The 18,096-nt window shown below is 44.1% G+C and overlaps 1 protein-coding gene across 8 annotated transcripts in view; it reads left to right on the forward strand.

Annotated features, from left to right (window-relative positions):
• Window positions 1-16,896, forward strand: part of GNL3L (G protein nucleolar 3 like) — a 26,813-nt gene extending 9,917 nt beyond the window's left edge. For 7 of the 8 annotated variants that reach the window (XM_017654104.3, XM_017654102.3, XM_017654106.3 and 4 more), the window contains 9 exons: window positions 103-206; window positions 1,575-1,719; window positions 3,755-3,842; window positions 4,328-4,502; window positions 4,585-4,727; window positions 5,049-5,185; window positions 6,975-7,102; window positions 14,806-15,025; window positions 16,582-16,896. In XM_017654104.3, the coding sequence (XP_017509593.2) occupies window positions 103-206; window positions 1,575-1,719; window positions 3,755-3,842; window positions 4,328-4,502; window positions 4,585-4,727; window positions 5,049-5,185; window positions 6,975-7,102; window positions 14,806-15,025; window positions 16,582-16,652 (1,211 nt within the window). In that variant the 3' untranslated portion in view covers window positions 16,653-16,896. Of the gene's footprint in view, window positions 1-102; window positions 207-1,574; window positions 1,720-3,754; window positions 3,843-4,327; window positions 4,503-4,584; window positions 4,728-5,048; window positions 5,186-6,974; window positions 7,103-14,805; window positions 15,026-15,767; window positions 15,829-16,581 lie in introns of all 8 variants that reach the window. The other variant, XM_017654107.3, reaches the window with a different exon arrangement.
• The last annotated feature ends 1,200 nt before the right edge of the window (window positions 16,897-18,096 follow it).

The following is an 18,096-nucleotide window of genomic DNA, read 5'->3' on the forward strand; positions in this document are numbered from 1 at the left end:
CAGGAGGTGAGTCTAGCTTTGGGTGTGGAAGAATATGTCTCTGGAGTGAGCCATTGTGGTGATGTTCTCCTTACCAGTCCTGTCTGTTCCTGTTTTCCCCAGACTTGGTCCCTAAGGAGGTTATTGAAAAGTGGCTGGATTACCTTCGGAATGAACTGCCGACTGTGGCTTTCAAGGCGAGCACCCAGCATCAGGTTAAAAACCTGGTAAGCTGGGGCCAGGGTCATAACAAACTCTAGGTAGCCTGTAGCCAGGGTTGGGGGATCATGGCTTTGACCAGGGCCTCTAGCCCTTTGCTAATTGAACTGGGTCTTCAACTTTGAGCTTTTTTGCTTTACTGGATGACTTCTTAATATTAATTTTGTTTCATTCCTTTCTATATTGCGTGTCTGTGTATGTGGGAGGAGTTATTTCACTCCTTTATATGTATATATACACACATGCGTGCACACACACACACACACACACACACACGCAGGTTGGGGAGGGAGAAGAGAGTGGGAGTTACCAGATGTGTCATCCTAAGGTTTACTTTTCTTTTTTTCTTGGAGAGCTACCTTTTTGATGCTAAATAAAATTGGTTTCCAGATTTTTTATCATTATAATCAGTACTTCAATACACACCCTTGCATGTCGTCTTGGCTGGTGGGCAGGTGTTTGTGTGAGTTGGGCACTGAGAAGTGGCATGCTAGGTCATAGGCTTTATGTGGTTTACATTTACGCTGACAAATTGCCACCCCTGCCCCATGGCTATACCAGTTTATCTTCTCACCAGTGTGATAGATGAATGTGTGTGAGGGTGTGTTTCCCTACACTCTTACTACCATTTGATATGATTAAACATTTTAATGTTTACTCATCTGGGAGAAACCTGGTATCTCATTTATAATTTTTTGGCCTTTCTGATGTCAAAAATGTGGTAAGCATCCTTTTCTAAAAGCTCTTTCATTTGTATTTCCCCTTAAGGATATATCTCCTTCACCTGTTTCTTAATCATGGCTATTTAGGTTAATTCCTATTTTGCAATGCTGTGGTGCATAAAGAAAGAGAAAGAGATGGAAGGGTATTCTAGGCAGAGGAGGTGGCATCAGGAGTAAGGAGATGGAAACTGAAATGGCCTTGTCCTGTGTGAGGAATCAAGGGAAGATAGGCTGTGGACCAGGCACTCTCTCTTCCTTCCATAGGCAGGGAGGGTCGGTGTCCCTGTCATGTAGGCTAGGGCACTGGGGCCCAGAGAAGGGAAGCAGATTTGACTTGCATGTACTTGTGAGAGGCAGAGTTAGAACTTAGACCTGGCCTGTCTAGAGGCCAGAATGCCATCCTGACCCTGCCGAATGAGGTGAGAGAGGTGTGTCTGGGCAGAGGCAGGGACAGGAAACTGGAGATGCAAAGACAGTGGAAAAACAGGCCTTGTGGGAGCAGGGAAATGGCAGGTGTTTGGGGCTTGTGTAAGAAGCCCTGTACATCTGGCTGGGATCTCAGTGAACAAGGGGAGGCAGCCCTGAAAGTTGGAAATCTGGGCTCAGCCCACATCTCCTAACTAATGCTTCTGTATAATACCCCTCATTTTCCAGAATCGTTGCAGTGTGCCAGTGGAGCAGGCTTCTGAGTCACTGTTGAAAAGCAAAGCCTGCTTTGGAGCTGAAAACCTCATGAGGGTTCTGGGGAACTATTGCCGCCTTGGTGAAGTGCATACCCATATCCGTGTGGGCGTCGTGGGTAAGGCATGTAGGGAGGTCATGGGGCCCAGGCTCCTTCCTTGGGTAGGGGCTTCATTGGGGAAGAGGATTCTGGGAACTTTGTGTTACCTTTTTGGGGAAGAGAGGTGCAGTTTAGGAAGGGTTTTGTGATTTGCAATTTGGATTGGTGGACGTGGGAAGGCATATTCAGAATCACCACCATGTGTTAGAACCATGGGCCAAATGTGTGGGACTGGGCCTGGAGTTGGCACCATCTCATCCTATTAGAGCTGTGGGAGGGAGGAGTGAGTGTCTCCCTTTTTCAGGTAAGAACACTGACACCCAGAGAAGGGAAAGGAACTTGTGGGACTTAACCTTGTGTTAGACAAAGCAGCGCTGAGGTTTAAACCTAGGCCTGTCTGGAACCCAGGGCACCAAGGAAAGGATGGTGGGAAGGGAATATGGAAATTGAGAGAGGCAGAGATAGACCATCAGGGAGAGGAAGTGAAACCAAGAGAGAAAACATTGAAGGGAGAGCTAGACACTGAGAAAAAGGTACAGTTACACATACCTGAACAGACATAGAAGAACAACTAGGAAGCCAAATGGCAGGATTGGTGAGTGGAAAGGGAAGACAGATTTAAAGTACAAAGTCATGCAGAGAGAAGGAGATAGGATCACAAAGAAATACCAAAAAGGACATAGAAATGTGCACAGAGACCTGCAGAGAGAGACATGAAAGGGCGAGAGATACCCTATGTATACAGAGACAGACATGTAAAACCAAAGAAAGAATGAGAGAGTTAAATAGGAATAGACAGAGTCAGAGAGAGATGCACATAATGGCAGGAACAGAGAGGAACACATACAGACCTACACACATGCATGGATCACATGTGTACAGATCCATACATGTGGAGAAATGTACTAACCCAGAGGCAAACCACATGAAGACCAAGCCCTTCCCACACAGTCACCCCAGCTCTGCTCTCCCCAAACTAATACAGCCAGAGAGAGACTCATGTGCCCAGATACACTTGACTCTCAGACATAGTTGAGCACCAAGAGTCACAGAAGCAAATACACATATGTTCTTATGATGAGATGGACATGTGCATAGAGAGAGAAATAGGGACAAAGAGAGAGAGGGAGGCACAGACAGGGAGAGAGTAAAAGACGTACAGTGAAACACATCCAGAGGGTCATAAGCCCACAAAGAGAAGGAACACATAGAGACTAAGAAAAGTAGGCATAGAGGGGGGTTACAAAGAGGCAGATTGGGGTGGGGAGGATCAGAAAGGACAATGGTCTGAGTGAAAGACATAGAGAAAAACTGTCAGAGAAAGAGGTACTTAGATACAGAGATACACAGAGAAAGATATGAGAGAAAAAGACCTAAGCAGGAGAAAAAGCAATGATATTTAAAATAAGGAAAACCAAGACACACAGAGATGTACAGAGATTTCCCCACGTGAGGGGCACATGCACTGGCACATTTGTGAGAGAGGACACAGGTAAATTCTAGCATAAGGTACAAGGGAATGAGGAGAATGAGAGGCCTGGTGAGGGAGAAACATAAAGACATCCACAGGCTGAGAGGTGCTCACAGGTAACCAAACAGAACAACACACATGACCGGCGGGCAGCTTCTCAGAGAGACTGACATCTGGAGATGATATGCTGCCTAACCTCCCCCCAACCACCCACTGGTGAATTATACAGTAGGACAGATGGTGCTCTGTTTCACAGATACTTTCCAATGTCTACCCTTTGTTGGATCATGTCACAGAAGCCTTGCATTGAGTACCTTTCCCAGGCTGGTTGTAGGTGGGAGGTGAGTTTCATATATAGAGAGAGGGAAACGTCTACCCAGTATGCCCACAAATGGAGGAGAGGGATAGAAAAGCCATGTTGGGGCTTGGTCAGAGCCTGGGGTGGGAAGATAAGAGGCCAGGCTCTGTTTTTGGCTTCCCTGTGGCCTGGTCACTGCCCCTGTCTGGCCCACCCACATACAGGTTAGCCCAGATGTTCCTGAGAGACCTTCCTGCAGTGAGCCATCTGCTTCTCCTTTGTAGGCCTTCCCAATGTTGGGAAGAGCAGCCTGATCAATAGCCTGAAGCGCAGCCGTGCCTGCAGTGTGGGGGCCGTTCCTGGGGTCACCAAGTAAGCACCTACCTACACCTACACTCTGCAGCTCTTTGACCCCGCCATACCCCCAACTTCCATGCCTTCAGCTCCTGCCCCTTTCCTTATGTTGCATCGCCTCCAATTCTTGCCAGGAAGTCTCAATAAATGCCTTCATTGACATGGCACAGCCTAGGTTTGGGCCAGATGCTCAGCTGGGTGCCTCCCCACTTGAAGTCTTTGAATAGCCAAGCAAGTTTGGACTACGAATAAGCAGCTCCACTTCCTAGATGAAGCAGTTGAGTCTCAGAGAGTCAGAAGTTTGCCCCTGGTCCTGCAACTCAATCCCCAGTGGCAGAGGCTGGACTAGAATCAGTCACAGGTCTATAGAGCCCCAGAGCTCCTGGCCTCACATTTCTCCGCCTTCATTCTGTACGCTCTCCGCCACTCACCCCTTCTCCCAGCTGTTTGCCTATAGTCTAGAGTATGCCAGACTTCCAGGCTCATCAGTGTCCTCTCCCCAGATTCATGCAGGAGGTCTACTTGGATAAGTTCATCAGGCTGCTGGATGCCCCAGGCATTGTTCCTGGACCCAACTCGGAGGTGGGCACCATCCTGCGCAACTGCATCCATGTGCAGAAGCTGGCGGACCCTGTGACCCCAGTGGAGACCATCCTGCAGCGCTGCAACCTGGAGGAGGTGTGCAGGGCTGTTGCTCATGCCCTACTCTACCCCAAGGGCCCTTCATTCTTCCTCCTGATTGCTTTTCTTCCTCCCCCAGATTTCCAGCTATTATGGTGTGTCTCGGTTCCAGACCACAGAGCACTTTCTGACTGCAGTGGCCCACCGCTTGGGGAAGAAGAAGAAGGGAGGCATGTACGGTCAGGAGCAGGCAGCCAAAGCTGTTCTGGCTGATTGGGTGAGGTGAGGAGGGGACTAGGGCTAAGGGTGAGGCCTGCTGGGAGTCACGTTCCACAAAGGGACTCCTCTGTGTTCATTGCAGTGGCAGGGAAGCCTGACTTCCTGGGTCCTAGGACATGGGAAGGTCAGGGTGCCAGGTCATGTCCCACTTGGGAATTTACGGCCCATAATTACACAGTAACTCAACCTCTTACTGTCCAGAAGGCACTGTCTGGGTTTTCTTGTTCCTCACTGTTTCCGACTTGAAAACTCATCCTCACTTTGATTGGTCATTTGCTCTCTTAATGACATCACCACCAATTTCATCCCAACGTCCTGATGCAGTGGGAAGATCAGCTTCTATACACTCCCACCAGCCACCCACACTCTGCCCACCCATCTCAGTGCTGAGATTGTAAAGGAGATGACTGAGGTCTTCGACATTGAGGATACTGAGCAAGCTAATGAAGATACCATGGAATGTAAGTGGGGGCAAGTGGACTGGCTTGCTCGACACTTTGTCTTGCCCTAGTGGAGCCACACACACCTGACAAAAAATCCCACATCTGACCTCCCCCTACTCTGGCTTGGGAAAGTTGTTTAACTTGTTGTAAGCCTAATGTCATCTCCCAAAAGGTAGAGAACTCTATGGGCCATGGGAGGTGGTTGTGGGCTTAGTATATAGGAGAAAAATCAACAAAGTGCTGAGTATACTCCGAGGTGCTCAGGAAATGCAACTCCCTTTCCTTGTCTCTTGGGTCCTGGAGTGGACTGAGTCACTCCTCCAAAACTCCTTCTGTCATGCTGCCCTAGGCTTTGCCTCAGTCATTGCATGTCCATTTCTAGATTTTCATTCTCACACCCATTGGCAGTTGAGGCATCTGAGTCAAGGAAAGGTGATATTTGCTGAATGGTGTGTAGTCAGTGGCAGGGAGAGGTGCTGTTCAAACTAGCTCTTCTGCCCTTTTGTTGAAGATTCTCTGTGCTTCACAGGAGCTAACTGGTTAAAAGAATGAACTGCCGGGGTTCAAATCCAAGTTTTGTTTCTTGTTATGTGTGTGATGCTTCACAAGTTAACTTCTCCATATCTCCATGACATCATCTGTAAAATGGGGTAATAGCACCTACCTGATAAAATAGTCATAAAGACTTATTTTGTATGTAAAAACATGTAGAGCCATGCCTAGGTTTAGTACTTGCTTTGTGAATTTTAGGTGTTACTAAGACAATTATTTGTGGGTGTACAGAGGTGTGGCTTTCAGAAACTCCTTTAGGTAGTTTGTTGTCTTCAGCTGCTACTGTTTGCAACTCTGGCTTATGGCTTCTTTTTCCTTCTCTACCCCACCAAAGAAAGGTGTCAGTGCACTTTGGGCCTGTCTGTGGACACTGTGGGGTCATGGAGAAAGCCCAGGCTCTCCTGGCTTCTAGTTTCTGTGTTTCTTTTGAGGGCTTGTAGCTTTCCTTCTTCAGCCCTTTTAGTGTCCTTTGATTACAAATGAGGACAGGAGTACTTGCATGCCTCAGAGTTTATTCCCCATGATGCTTTGGGCAAGTCAGTCCCCTTTCTGGACTTTTCTTTTCATCCAAGTGGGTAGTTGGGAGAAACTGGAGCTTGTGTTCTTATGATGCTGCTTGATCCTGGCTGCATGTGAGGGGAAGAGGGGCTCTGTCACTAACAATGTACTTGGGCAAAAGATTGAGGTCTGGGGGATTTAGAAGAGGGAGAGGTTAATGGTGAGAGTTTCCTAGAGGAGTTGGCCCTGGTGTTGGATCTTGAAGAGTGAGTAGGGATTAGAGGCCTAGGGAAAGGGATGGAGGCAGTTTAGAAGCAGATGTGAGGGTATTGGGGGCCTAGGTCAATGAATGGACCCATTATTGGTTTGCATTGACAACCAGCTCCAGGCAAGGGGCCAGAGGGAGGGGGAGAGAGGCCTGGTTCTGGGTAGAGAATCCCAGTGGCTCTTATTTAGAACAGCATCTCAAGCCAGTGCATTTCAGGCTTCCTCTGCTGTGACTCACAGAAGTCCTGTCAGGTCTGTCGCATTCTCATTTTCCAGAGAGGAAGCTGAGGCTCCAAGACCACTCCTAGGAGGCGAGTGCCCACTGTAAAACTCATGCCTTTAATCTTTTGTCATGTGGCCTCCCAGCAGGAATGAAAGAAGCTTCCCTCCTAGCTCTCCTTGGCAGCATTCACATACCCACTGAGGCCTGACCAGGGGGCTGGCAGCAGGAAGCAGTCTGGGCCCTGACAGTGGTTTGGTTGTGTTAAAGGCTTGGCCACTGGAGAATCTGATGAGCTGTTGAGTGACATGGACCCACATGAAATGGATATCAAGTGGCTCCATTCTCCGATGGTGAAAATAGCAGATGCCATGGAAAATAAAACCACCGTGTATAAGGTACCTATCCTCCTTCTTTATACCCTTCCAGATATTCTGTAGCCGTCAAAAATAAAGGACAGTTCTTGAAGTAATCATGTGGAACAATCTACAAGATGAAGTGAAATAAGCAAAATGCAGAATATGAATATCATGCTACTATTTGAATTAAAATAGGTCTCTATCTGCTTATGTGTATATATGTATATGTATAAAGATGGAATAGCTTTGAAAGGACACTCAAGTCAACTGATAGTGACTATCTCCAAGTGAAGGACACAAGGTGGCTGAGAGACAGAAGCAAGACAGAAGTTACTTTTTCATCATATGCTCTTTAGTACCTTTCTTTTTTTTATATATTTTTTATTAAGGTGTTATTGATATACACTCTTATGAAGGTTTCACATGAAAAAACAATGCAGTTACTACATTTACCCATATTATCAAGTCCACACCCCTACCCCAATGCAGTCACTGTCCATTAGTGTAGTAAGATGCCACAGATTCACTGTTTGCCTTCTCTGTGCTACACTGTTTTCCCCGTGATCCCCCACACCATGTGTACTAAACATAATACCCCTCAATCCCCATCTCCCTCCCTCCTGACCTGCCCTCCCACACCCCTCCCTTTTGGTAACCACTAGTCCCTTCTTGGAGTCTGTGAGTCTGCTGCTATTTTGTTCCTTCAGTTTTGCTTTGTTGTTATACTCCACAAATGAGGGAAATCATTGTGCACTTTTCTTTCTCTGCCTGGCTGATTTCACTGAGCATAATATCCTCCAGCTCCATCCATGTTGTTGCAAATGGTAGGTTTTGTTTTCTTATAGCTGAAAAATATTCCATTGTGTATATGTACCACATCTTCTTTATCCATTCATCTACTGATGGACACTTAGGTTGCTTCCATCTCTTAGCTATTGTAAATAGTGTCGTGATAAACATAGGGGTGCATGTCTTTTTCAAACTGGGCTGCTGCATTCTTAGGGTAAATTCCTAGGAGTGGGTCAAATGGTATCTCTATTTTGAGTTTTTTGAGGAACCTCCATACAGCTTTCCACAATGGTTGAACTAACTTACATTCCCACCAGCAGTGTAGGAGGGTTCCTCTTTCTCCACATCCTTGCCAGCATTTGTTGTTCTTAGTCTTTCTGATGCTGTCCATCGTTACTGGTGTGAGGTGATATCTCATTGTGGTTTTAATTCACATTTCCCTGATGATTAGTGATGTGGAACATCTTTTCGTGTGCCCGTTGGCCATCTGAATTTCTTCTTTGGAGAATTGTCTGTTCATATCCTCTGCCCATTTTTTAATCAGGTTATTTGCTTTTTGGGTGTTGGGGCATATGAGTTCTTTATTTATTTTGGATGTTAACCTCTTGTCAGATATGTCATTTACAAATATGTTCTCTCATACTGTAGGATGCCTTTTTGTTCTGTTGCTAGTGTCCTTTGCCTTACAGAAACTTTTAATTTGATGTAGTCCCATGTGTTCATTTTTGCTTTTGTTGCCCTTGCTTGAGGAGATGTGTTCAGGAAGAAGTTGCTGATGTTTATATTTAGGAGATTTTTGCCTTTGTTGTCTTCTTAGAGTTTTATGGTTTCATGACTTACATTCAGGTCTTTGATCCATTTCGAGTTTACTTTTGTGTATGGAGTTAAACAATAATCCAGTTTCATTCTCTTACATGTAGCTGTCCAGTTTTGCCAACACCAGTTGTTGAAGAGGCTGTCATTTCCCCATTGTCCATGGCTCCTTTATCGTGTATTAATTGACCATATATATTTGGGTTTATATCTGGGCTCTCTCATCTATTCCACTGGTCTATCGGCCTGTTCTTGTGCCAGTACCAAATTGTCTTGATTACTGTGGCTTTGTAGTAGAGCCTGAAGTTGGGAAGCAAGATCCCCCGTGCTTTATTCTTCCTTTTCAGGATTGCTTTGGCTATTCGGGGTCTTTTGTGGTTCCATAGGAATTTTAGAACTATTTGCTCTAGTTCATTGAAGAATGCTGTTGGTATTTTGATAAGAATTGTATTGAATCTGTAGATTGCTTTAGGCAGGATGGCCATTTTGACAATATTAATTCTTCCTATCCATGAGCATGGGATGTGTTTCCATTTATTGGTATCCTTAATTTCTCTCATGACTGTCTTGTAGTTTTCAGAGTATAAGTCTTTCACTTCCTTGGTTAGATTTATTCCTAGGTATTTTATTCTTTTTGATACAATTGTTAATGGAATTGTTTTCCTGATTTCTCTTTCTTCTAGTTCATTGTTAGTGTATAGGAATGCAGCAGATTGCTATGTATTAATTTTGTATCCTGTAGCTTTGCTGAATTCAGGTATTAGATCTAGTAGTTTTGGAGTAGATTCTTTAGATTTTTTATATACAATATCATGTCATCTGCAAACAGGGACAGTTTAACTTCTTCCTTGCCATTCTGGATGCCTTTTATTTCTTTGTGTTGTCTGATTGCTGTGGCTAGGACTCTCAGTACTATGTTGAATAGAAGTGGGGAGAGTGGGCATCCTTGTCTTGTTCTCAATCTTAAAGGAAAAGCTTTCAGCTTCTCACTGTTAAGTATGATGTTGGCTGTCGTTTGTCATATGTGGCCTTTATTATGTTGAGGTGCTTGCCCTCTATACCCATTTTGTTGAGAGTTTTCATCATGAATGGATGTTAAATTTTGTCAAATGCTTTTTCAGCATCTATGGAGATGATCATGTGGTTTTTGTCCTTCTTTTTGTTGATGAGGTGGATGATCTTGATGAATGATCTTTTCGAATGGTGTACCATCCTTGCATCCCTGAGATGAATCCTGCTTGATCATGGTGTATGATCCTCTTGATGTATTTTTGAATTTGGTTTGCTAATATTTTGTTGAGTATTTTTGCATCTATGTTCATCAGGGATATTGGTCTGTTACATTTTCTTTTTTTGGGGTGTCTTTGCCTGGTTTTGCTGTTAGAGTGATGCTGGCCTCATAGAATGAGTTTGGAAGTATTCCCTCTTCTTCTACTCGTTGGAAACCCTTAGAGATCATGGATATTAGGTCTTCACTAAATGTTTGATAAAATTCAGTGGTGAAGCCATCTGGTCCATGGCTTTTGTTCTTAGGTAGTTTTTTAATTACCAATTCAGTTTCATTGCTGGTAATTGGTCTGTTCAGGTTTTCTGTTTCTTTCTGGGTCAGCCTTGGATGGTTGTATTTTTCTAGAAAGTTGTCCATTTCTTCTAGGTTATCCAGTTTGTTGCCATATAATTTTTCATAGTATTCTCTAATAATTCTTAGTACCAGTAGTGATTTTTCCTTTCTCATTTCTGATTCTCTTTATGTGTGTAGACTTTCTTTTTTTCTTGATAAGTCTGGCTAGGGTTTTATCTATTTTGTTTATTTTCTCAAAGAACCAGCTCCTGCTTTCATTGATTCTTTCTATTGTTTTATTCATCTCAATTTTATTTAGTTTTGCTCTAATCTTTATTATATCCCTCCTTCTACTGACTTGGGCCTCATTTGTTCTTTCTCTATTTTCATTAATTGTGAGTTTAGAGTGTTTGTATGGGATTGTTCTTTTTTCCTGAGGTAGGCCTGTATTGCCATATACTTTTCTCATAGCACAGCTTTCACTGCATCACACAGATTTTGCGGTGTTGAATTATTGTTGTCATTTGCCCCATATATTGCTTAATCTCTTTTTTTATTTGGTCATTGATCCATTGGTTATTTAGGAGCATGTTGTGGAGTCTCCATGTGTTTGTGGGATATTTCATTTTCTTTGAGTAATTTATTTCTAGCTTCATATGTTTGTGGTCTGAGAAACTGGTTTGGTACAATTCCAATCTTTTTAAATTTACCAAGGCTCTTTTTGTGGCCTAGTATATGATCTATTCTTGAAAATGTTCCATGTGCACCTGAGAAGAATGTGTATTCTGCCTCTTTTGGATCTAGAGTCCTGTGCATGTCTGTTAGGTCCATCTGTTCTAATGCCTCTGTGTTGTTCAGTGCCTCTGTGTCCTTACTTATTTTCTGTCTGGTTGATCTGTCCTTCAGAGTGAGTGGAGTGTTGACGTCTCATAGAATGAATGTATTGCATTCTATTTCCCCTTTTAATTCTGTTTGTATTTGTTTCACATATGTAGGTGCTCCTGTGTTGGGCGCATAGATTTTTATAATGGTTATATCTTGTTGGACTGACCCCTTAATCATTATGTAGTGTCCTTCTTTGTCTCTTGTGATTTTCTTTGTTTTGAAGTCTATTTTGTCTGATACAAGTACTGCAACTCCTGCATTTTTCTCCCTATTAGTTGCATGAAATACCTTTTCCATCCCTTCCCTTTTAGTCTGTGTATGTCATTTGGGTTTAAAGTGAGTCTCTTGTAGGCAGCATATAGACGAGTCCTGTTTTTTTTATTCATTCAGTGACTATGTCTTTTGATTGGTGCCTTCAGTCCATTTACATTTAGGGTGATTATCAATATTTATGTACTTATTGCCATTGCAGGCTTTAGATTCATGGTTACCAAAGGTTCAAGGTTAACTTCTTTACTATCTAAGAGTCTAACTTAACTCATTTAATATGCTACTATAAACACAATCTAAAGGTTCTTTTTTTCTCCTCTTTTTTCTTCCTTCTCCATTCTTTATATATCAGGTATCATATTCTGTACTGTTTGTCTATCCCTTGATTGACTTTGGGGATAGTTGATTTAATTTTGCATTTGCTTAGTAATTAATTATTGTTCTTTCTTTAGTGTGGTTTTATTACCTCTGGTGACAGCTATTAAACCTTAGGAACACTTCCATCTATAGCAGTCCCTCCAAAATACAGTGTAGAGATGGTTTGTGGGAGGTAAATTCTCTCAGCTTTTGCTTATCTGGAAATTGTTTAATCCCTCCAAATTTAAATAATAATCGTGCTGGATAAAATATTCTTGGTTCGAGGCCCTTCTGCTTCATTACATTAAATACATCATGCCACTCCCTTATGGCCTGTAAGGTTCCTGCTGAGAAGACTGATGATAGCCTGATGGGCTTTCCTTTGTATGTGATCTTATTTTTCTCCCTGGCTGCTTTTAATAGTCTGTACTTATCCTTGATCTTTGCCATTTTAATTACTATGTGTCTTGGTGTTGTCTTCCTTGGGTACCTTGTGTTGGGAGATCTGTGCACCGCCATGGCCTGAGAGACTATCTCCTTCCCCACTTTGGGGAAGGTTTCAGCAATTTCCTCCTCAAAGACTCTTTCTATTCCTTTTTCTCTTTTTCTTCTGGTACCCCTATAATGTGAATATTGTTCCGTTTGGATTGGTAACACTGTTCTCTCAATATTCTTTCATTCTTAGAGATCCTTTTTTCTCTCTGTGCCTCAGCTTCTTTGTATTCAGTACCTTTAAGTTTTATACCATGTTACACATATTACCTAGTCAAACTATAAAGAAAAAGAAAAATATTTTAAATAAACAGACCAAAATGAAAACACTGACCCCCCAAAATGACAGACTTCCATGGTTCAAAAGCATTACATGGTTTAAGCCTATTACTCATAGCTTAAAATCAACTTCATGGCCTTCTGTGTTCTGACTTCATATTCATCTTTTCCTGCCTCCACCCCACCTCCAAGCCACCCCACACTAGTTATTTCCTCAAAACACCATGCTCTCACCCTCTGGGGCCTTGGCAGGAGCATAGCTGTAACCCCTGCCCATGGTCTACTTCCACCACTGCCAGAGAATTCCTTAGCCCTCAAGAGGTGGCACAAGTGTCAAGGCCTCCAGGAAGACATCCTTGATCCACAAGTAGTATAAATTGGTCCCTCACATCCATGCTTTCCCAACTTGTGCCTCTACCCTCAGCCTAGTGTATCTTCCATCACAGTGCAGATGTCTGTGTCTGAAACCCACTGAACTGTGACCTCCCAAAGGGTAGAGATGGGGGCGACTGGTAGAAAAGGCTGAAAAGGCCTGCAGGAGTCATAGCACATTGTATCAACTTGATCCTGTAGGTGCTGGGCAGCCATGAAAGGGTAGGTGATGTGGTCAAATTGGGCTACTAGAGACCATGGGTCAGATGTCCAGGAGAGAGGTTTGAAAGCTTAGACTAGGGTTATAGGAATGGTAGGGGCAGAAAGAAGCCAACTGCTTCTCAGGGATTTAGGAGGGAGAAGCCACAGGGCTTGGTGACTGTTTTTGGGATTCTGGATACTAGTTAGAGGGATGGAAGAATCATGGGTACCCAGATTTACAACATAAACAAATGGATAGCTAGATAGTGATATGTATTCTCTGGCTGGAGCCAGGCTGGGAAAGATGCTTGAGAGAGCTTGCCCCCTCCTTGGACCTGCCATTGCTTGGCAAAGAATGCACTCTGCCAGGTGCCCAGGGAGCCCACAGGGAATGAGTGAAAGACCTGTACCCCCCCACCATTACAAGCAGATCTTGGGGAAGCTAGGAAGAAAGGACTCCTCACTTACCAGAACTTTAGGGAGGTGACATGGTCAGACTTGTGTATTATAACTGTCATTCTTGGGTAAAAATCAGTATAGAAAGAAAGGGGCCAGGGTGGAAGCAGGGAGTCCAGGAAGGAAACTGTTGCCTGTACTCTGTAAGAGATGATGAGGCCTGCCATTTGCATCTTCACAGAGTTTGAAAGATTCCCCTGGTACTTACAGGAAAATCAGTGTAAACTTGTGTATTTCAAGCCATCCTCCAGTAATATTTCTCAGTGAGCCCTAGAATATAGCATTTTATTTCAGGGACTTAAGCACAGCCACTCCATTGCACAATTCTGGGAGATACCATTTAGGTGTGCTATATTGTGAATGGTGCCCCCTGCAGCCCCAGAGTTGTACAGTGTGGTATCCTTGCCTTTTCCCCATTGTAATGTAATGGGTAGTCATACATATAAGCCTGACTGCTTAGGTTCTAATTTATTCTACTGCTTACAGCTGTGTGCTCTTAGGTGCCTTGTTTGTCATAGCATTGTTGCAGGGATTAAATGAGGTAAAACATACATGTGTGTGTGCATATGTGCACATATATATGTATATGTATGTGTGTGTGTGCACGCACGTGTGTGCTTAGAATGGTACCTGGCACATAGTGAGCTTTCTGTCAGTATTAGCTTTTATTAACCAGGTGTATCTTCCACTCCAGCCAAACAGACACCCTTTTGAGTGCCCAAGTGTGCTCTTTGCTTTTCTAGAGTTCAATCAGGAATGATCATCCCATTAGAAATATGTTGACTACTACCATCTCCTCAACTTCTGTCATTTACACTGGACCTTTCTGGTAGACACTTAACACACTGACTTGTGGTATGGTTGGTTATATCCTCTTTAGCCTGGGTGCTTCTTAAAGATGGGACTGCTTCTGACTCATTTCACCAGCATTTTCTCACACAGAGCTCAGCACAAAGTAGGTGTCAGAAAATATTTATTAAATTGAAATAAGACTTGAAGGGTCACTTGAACAAAGATCATTGTAATACCAGTTGTTGTTATTGATCAACTAACTGTACCTTTTCATTTTATTCTTGTAAAAGCCATGCAAGCTACCCATTGTCCACCCCCATTTGACAGGTGAGCAAACTGCAGCTGAGAGGTGGAGCTTAGTTGTGCATGGCTCCAGGCTCTCTTTTCTTACTGAAGCCTGTCCCTGCCTCCTTTGCAGAAATCTCTGGAGGTACTCGGGAGACCCAGACCTCACGGTTGTCCTCTTTCTCCCCAGATTGGAGATCTCACTGGGTATTGCACCAGTCTGAACCATCATCAGATGGGATGGGCTAAGTGCAATGTGGACCACCGCCCCAGGAACAGCAACATGGTGGACGTTTGCCCTGTGGACCGCCGCCCAATGCTGCAGAGGATCATGGAGACAGACCCCCTGTACCAGGGCCAGGCTCTCGCATCTGCTCTGAAGAGTAAGAAGAAGATGCAGAAGCGTACAGGTGGGGGCACATGATCACCGCCTTGTATTCCAAAAGGGGCTTCTCTGGGGCCTTGATTAGGAGCTCCTGAATGAGCAACTCCGTATGGCCAGCCCCAGCCCAGGTTTAGCAGGCAGGAATGGGTGAGGAAGCTTACCTACTAGCACACTGGCTCTCAAAGTTTAGCTTATACTAGAATCACCTAGAGGGTTTATTAAAACAGATTTCTGGTACCTACTTGCAGAGTTTCTAATTGAGTAGCTTGGCTGTAGGGCCTGAGAATTTGTGTTTCCAACCAGTTCTCAGTTGATGCTGATGTTGCTCCTGTGGGGATGAGAACCACTGGCCTAGTCTGTGTATCAGATAGCTGCTTCCTATGTATTAGGAAGCTTACAGTCTAATGTTTACTTGATCAGTTGGCAATACACTCAAAATTAAAAAGGTATAAAAGGAAAGGCTGTCTCTTAAACTCCTAGTTATCCAGAGTTCCCTCTAGAGGTGACCAGTTAATTTCTTGTATCTAATTCCTGAGATAGGTACATAGGCAAATAGTCTATGTAGTCTTTTTTCTCTTTTTTTGTACCAGTGCTGATCTATTGAATATGTAATTTTGTCACATTATTTTTCCATTAAATATATATTAGGGATATTTTCATGTCAACCGATGAAAGAACTTCTTCCTTCATTTTAATGGTGGTCTGCTGTGTAGCTGGCCTGTTGTAGGTTCTTATGCTATACTAATCTTCACTAACTCATTACAAAGGTCTTATCCTTATTTGGCAAGTGAGGAAACAGGACCAGAGACATTAAATGGCACACTCAAGGTAAGACAGCTAGTATTTGATGGAGCCAAAATGCAAACCTAGGATTGATTTCATAAGCCCTGTTCTTTGAATTAGGCTGTGTTCATTACCATTCACTCTTGGCCTAGTTCTACACTGAGTCCTGGGAACCCAGAGATGAATTGCCCTTGAATTCCTGGTCTTATTCAGGAGTGGGGAGGAGACAAGAAAACAGACACTGACAACACAGAGTAATCACTGAAGACCCAGAAAGCACAGTGAAGGAACCCAAACCAGCTTGGTGAACCTAACCCAGATGGTGGTGTAAGGGTGATCAGAGAAGGCTTTCTGGGGGAAGTGATTTTTGGGGGATCCTGAAAAATAGTAGGGTGTGGATAGAGGATTGGAGGTGAGCATTCAGGCTCAAAGCACCTCCTGCCATGCTACCTCTTTGCTGTCAAATCTTTGAGGATAGTGGCATAGTGCTGAGTTCAACACAGTAAAGAAAATTGCTGTTTTGATATGAAGAAGGGATAAAAGTACTTGAAGCCAGTGAGTCTGACACTGAGTTAGAAGCTGTGTTGGGGTGATCATTTCACAGGGAGACAAATGGGTCTACTTGTGAGGCTAAATAGTGGCTACTGGGAGTCCACCAGTTGTTTTTGTTTAATGTTGTGGGGTAAGTGAGCCCGTTTGGGAGTTTGGTGCAGACCAAGGTAGGTGTAGTCCAGCTCCTGCAGGCCTTCTGTTGGCTAGCCAGCAACCAAGTGACTGCTTGTATATCTCCATCTGCAGATAAACTCGCCAGCAAGCTGTCTGATTCCATGATGTCTGTCCTCGACCTCTCAGGCAACGCTGATGACTGATCTCACCTCCCTCCTCTCCAAACACCAGTTCAAGTGGGATAGCAGAATATAGATGAAATAAAATGGTTTGCTTCTCCCTGAGGCACCTGCATATTAGAAAAACCCTTCCCCCATCATCCCTCATCCCACTCTTCCCTCCATTCTCCAGGAAAAGACTTCCAAGTCCCTGGAACTGGCAAACCCAGTACCCTATATTTAACCCCTACTCTGTTTTACAAGAGAAATAAAAGAAATTATCAGAAGAGCCCTGATGCTAACAATTTATCCCCCACTCTGTAGGCTGGGCTGGTGGGAGTGCTAACCCTTCACAAAACCCTCTTGGACAGTTAAACATGCAACTGGAGGCTAGGCTGCTGGCAGACCTGGGGGTCCCTGAGAGGATGATGATTTCTTTATCAGTCCACAACAGATAATAGCAGCAAGGCATTTCTGCAGCCCACTTATCTTCCTCCCACCTAAGTCCATAGATCCTTACCTGAGTGGCAGTGGGAGTAGGGGCAAGAGTGGTGAGCATTCTGTGTCTCTGGAAGGGTCTGGGGATAGGACAGAAAAATAACACACAAGCCTGGATGGTGCTGAAGTATAGTAAGCACTAGTTTGCATGAAGGGAAAATAAGGCAGCTGTTGGTAGGGTGGCTAGGTGCCTTAGGGGCAAACTCCACCTTTTGGAATTTCTGGGCAGACTGAATTGGAGGAATCCCTTGAACTGAATGAAGCATTCAGGCTGGGCCTGCCCTTGAGTGACTGCATCTCCTTCACTAGCATTTGAATTCCATGATTCAAAAGGTTTCTGGTACCATTTGTTCACAGGCTGCAACCTCAAGAGCACTGCCATATCTGGGATGTACTAGCCTATTCATTTTCTGGTGTCTGCAAGTCATTATACTGCAATAAAATGTAATTAGCCAGCTCCTCAGGGGAGCCCACCCCATCAGCTTACCCCATGCAGTGGGCTGGTGTAGTGTTAGGGGCCCTCAGAAAGGGACTGGGGTAGATGATGGCATCAGGAACACAATCTTACTTTACCAGAGGTGCTTTGGTTAATGCATTATGGCCTCAGTTCACCGCAGTCTACCTGAAGCAGAACACATTTGTAGAGAGTGGGTGTTAGATTGCTTCCGTCTTTGCCCTGTATCCCAAACATCCACACTATCTTTGGGCCCCTGGCCACACCTAAGCCTTGCCTAACATGCTGCCACACCATTAATTTGTCATGTCCTAAGAGTGAAACCATGCAGGCTGATTGGCAGGGAAGTACAGACCACTCCTGCATTCTGGGGCAGGCAAAGAAGAGAATTATGTACCTCTTGAGTACAAACTGCACCAAATCCTGGAAACCTGTTATACCTAACTCCTTTTACCCTCAATAAAGCTCTACCAATAAGGGATGAGTCTCCCCATATGAAAGATTAACAGGCTCGGAAATTTGTCAGGATGTACCCAA

This window comes from Manis javanica, chromosome X (genome assembly GCF_040802235.1).
Source record: "Manis javanica isolate MJ-LG chromosome X, MJ_LKY, whole genome shotgun sequence".
NCBI lineage: Eukaryota > Metazoa > Chordata > Mammalia > Pholidota > Manidae > Manis > Manis javanica.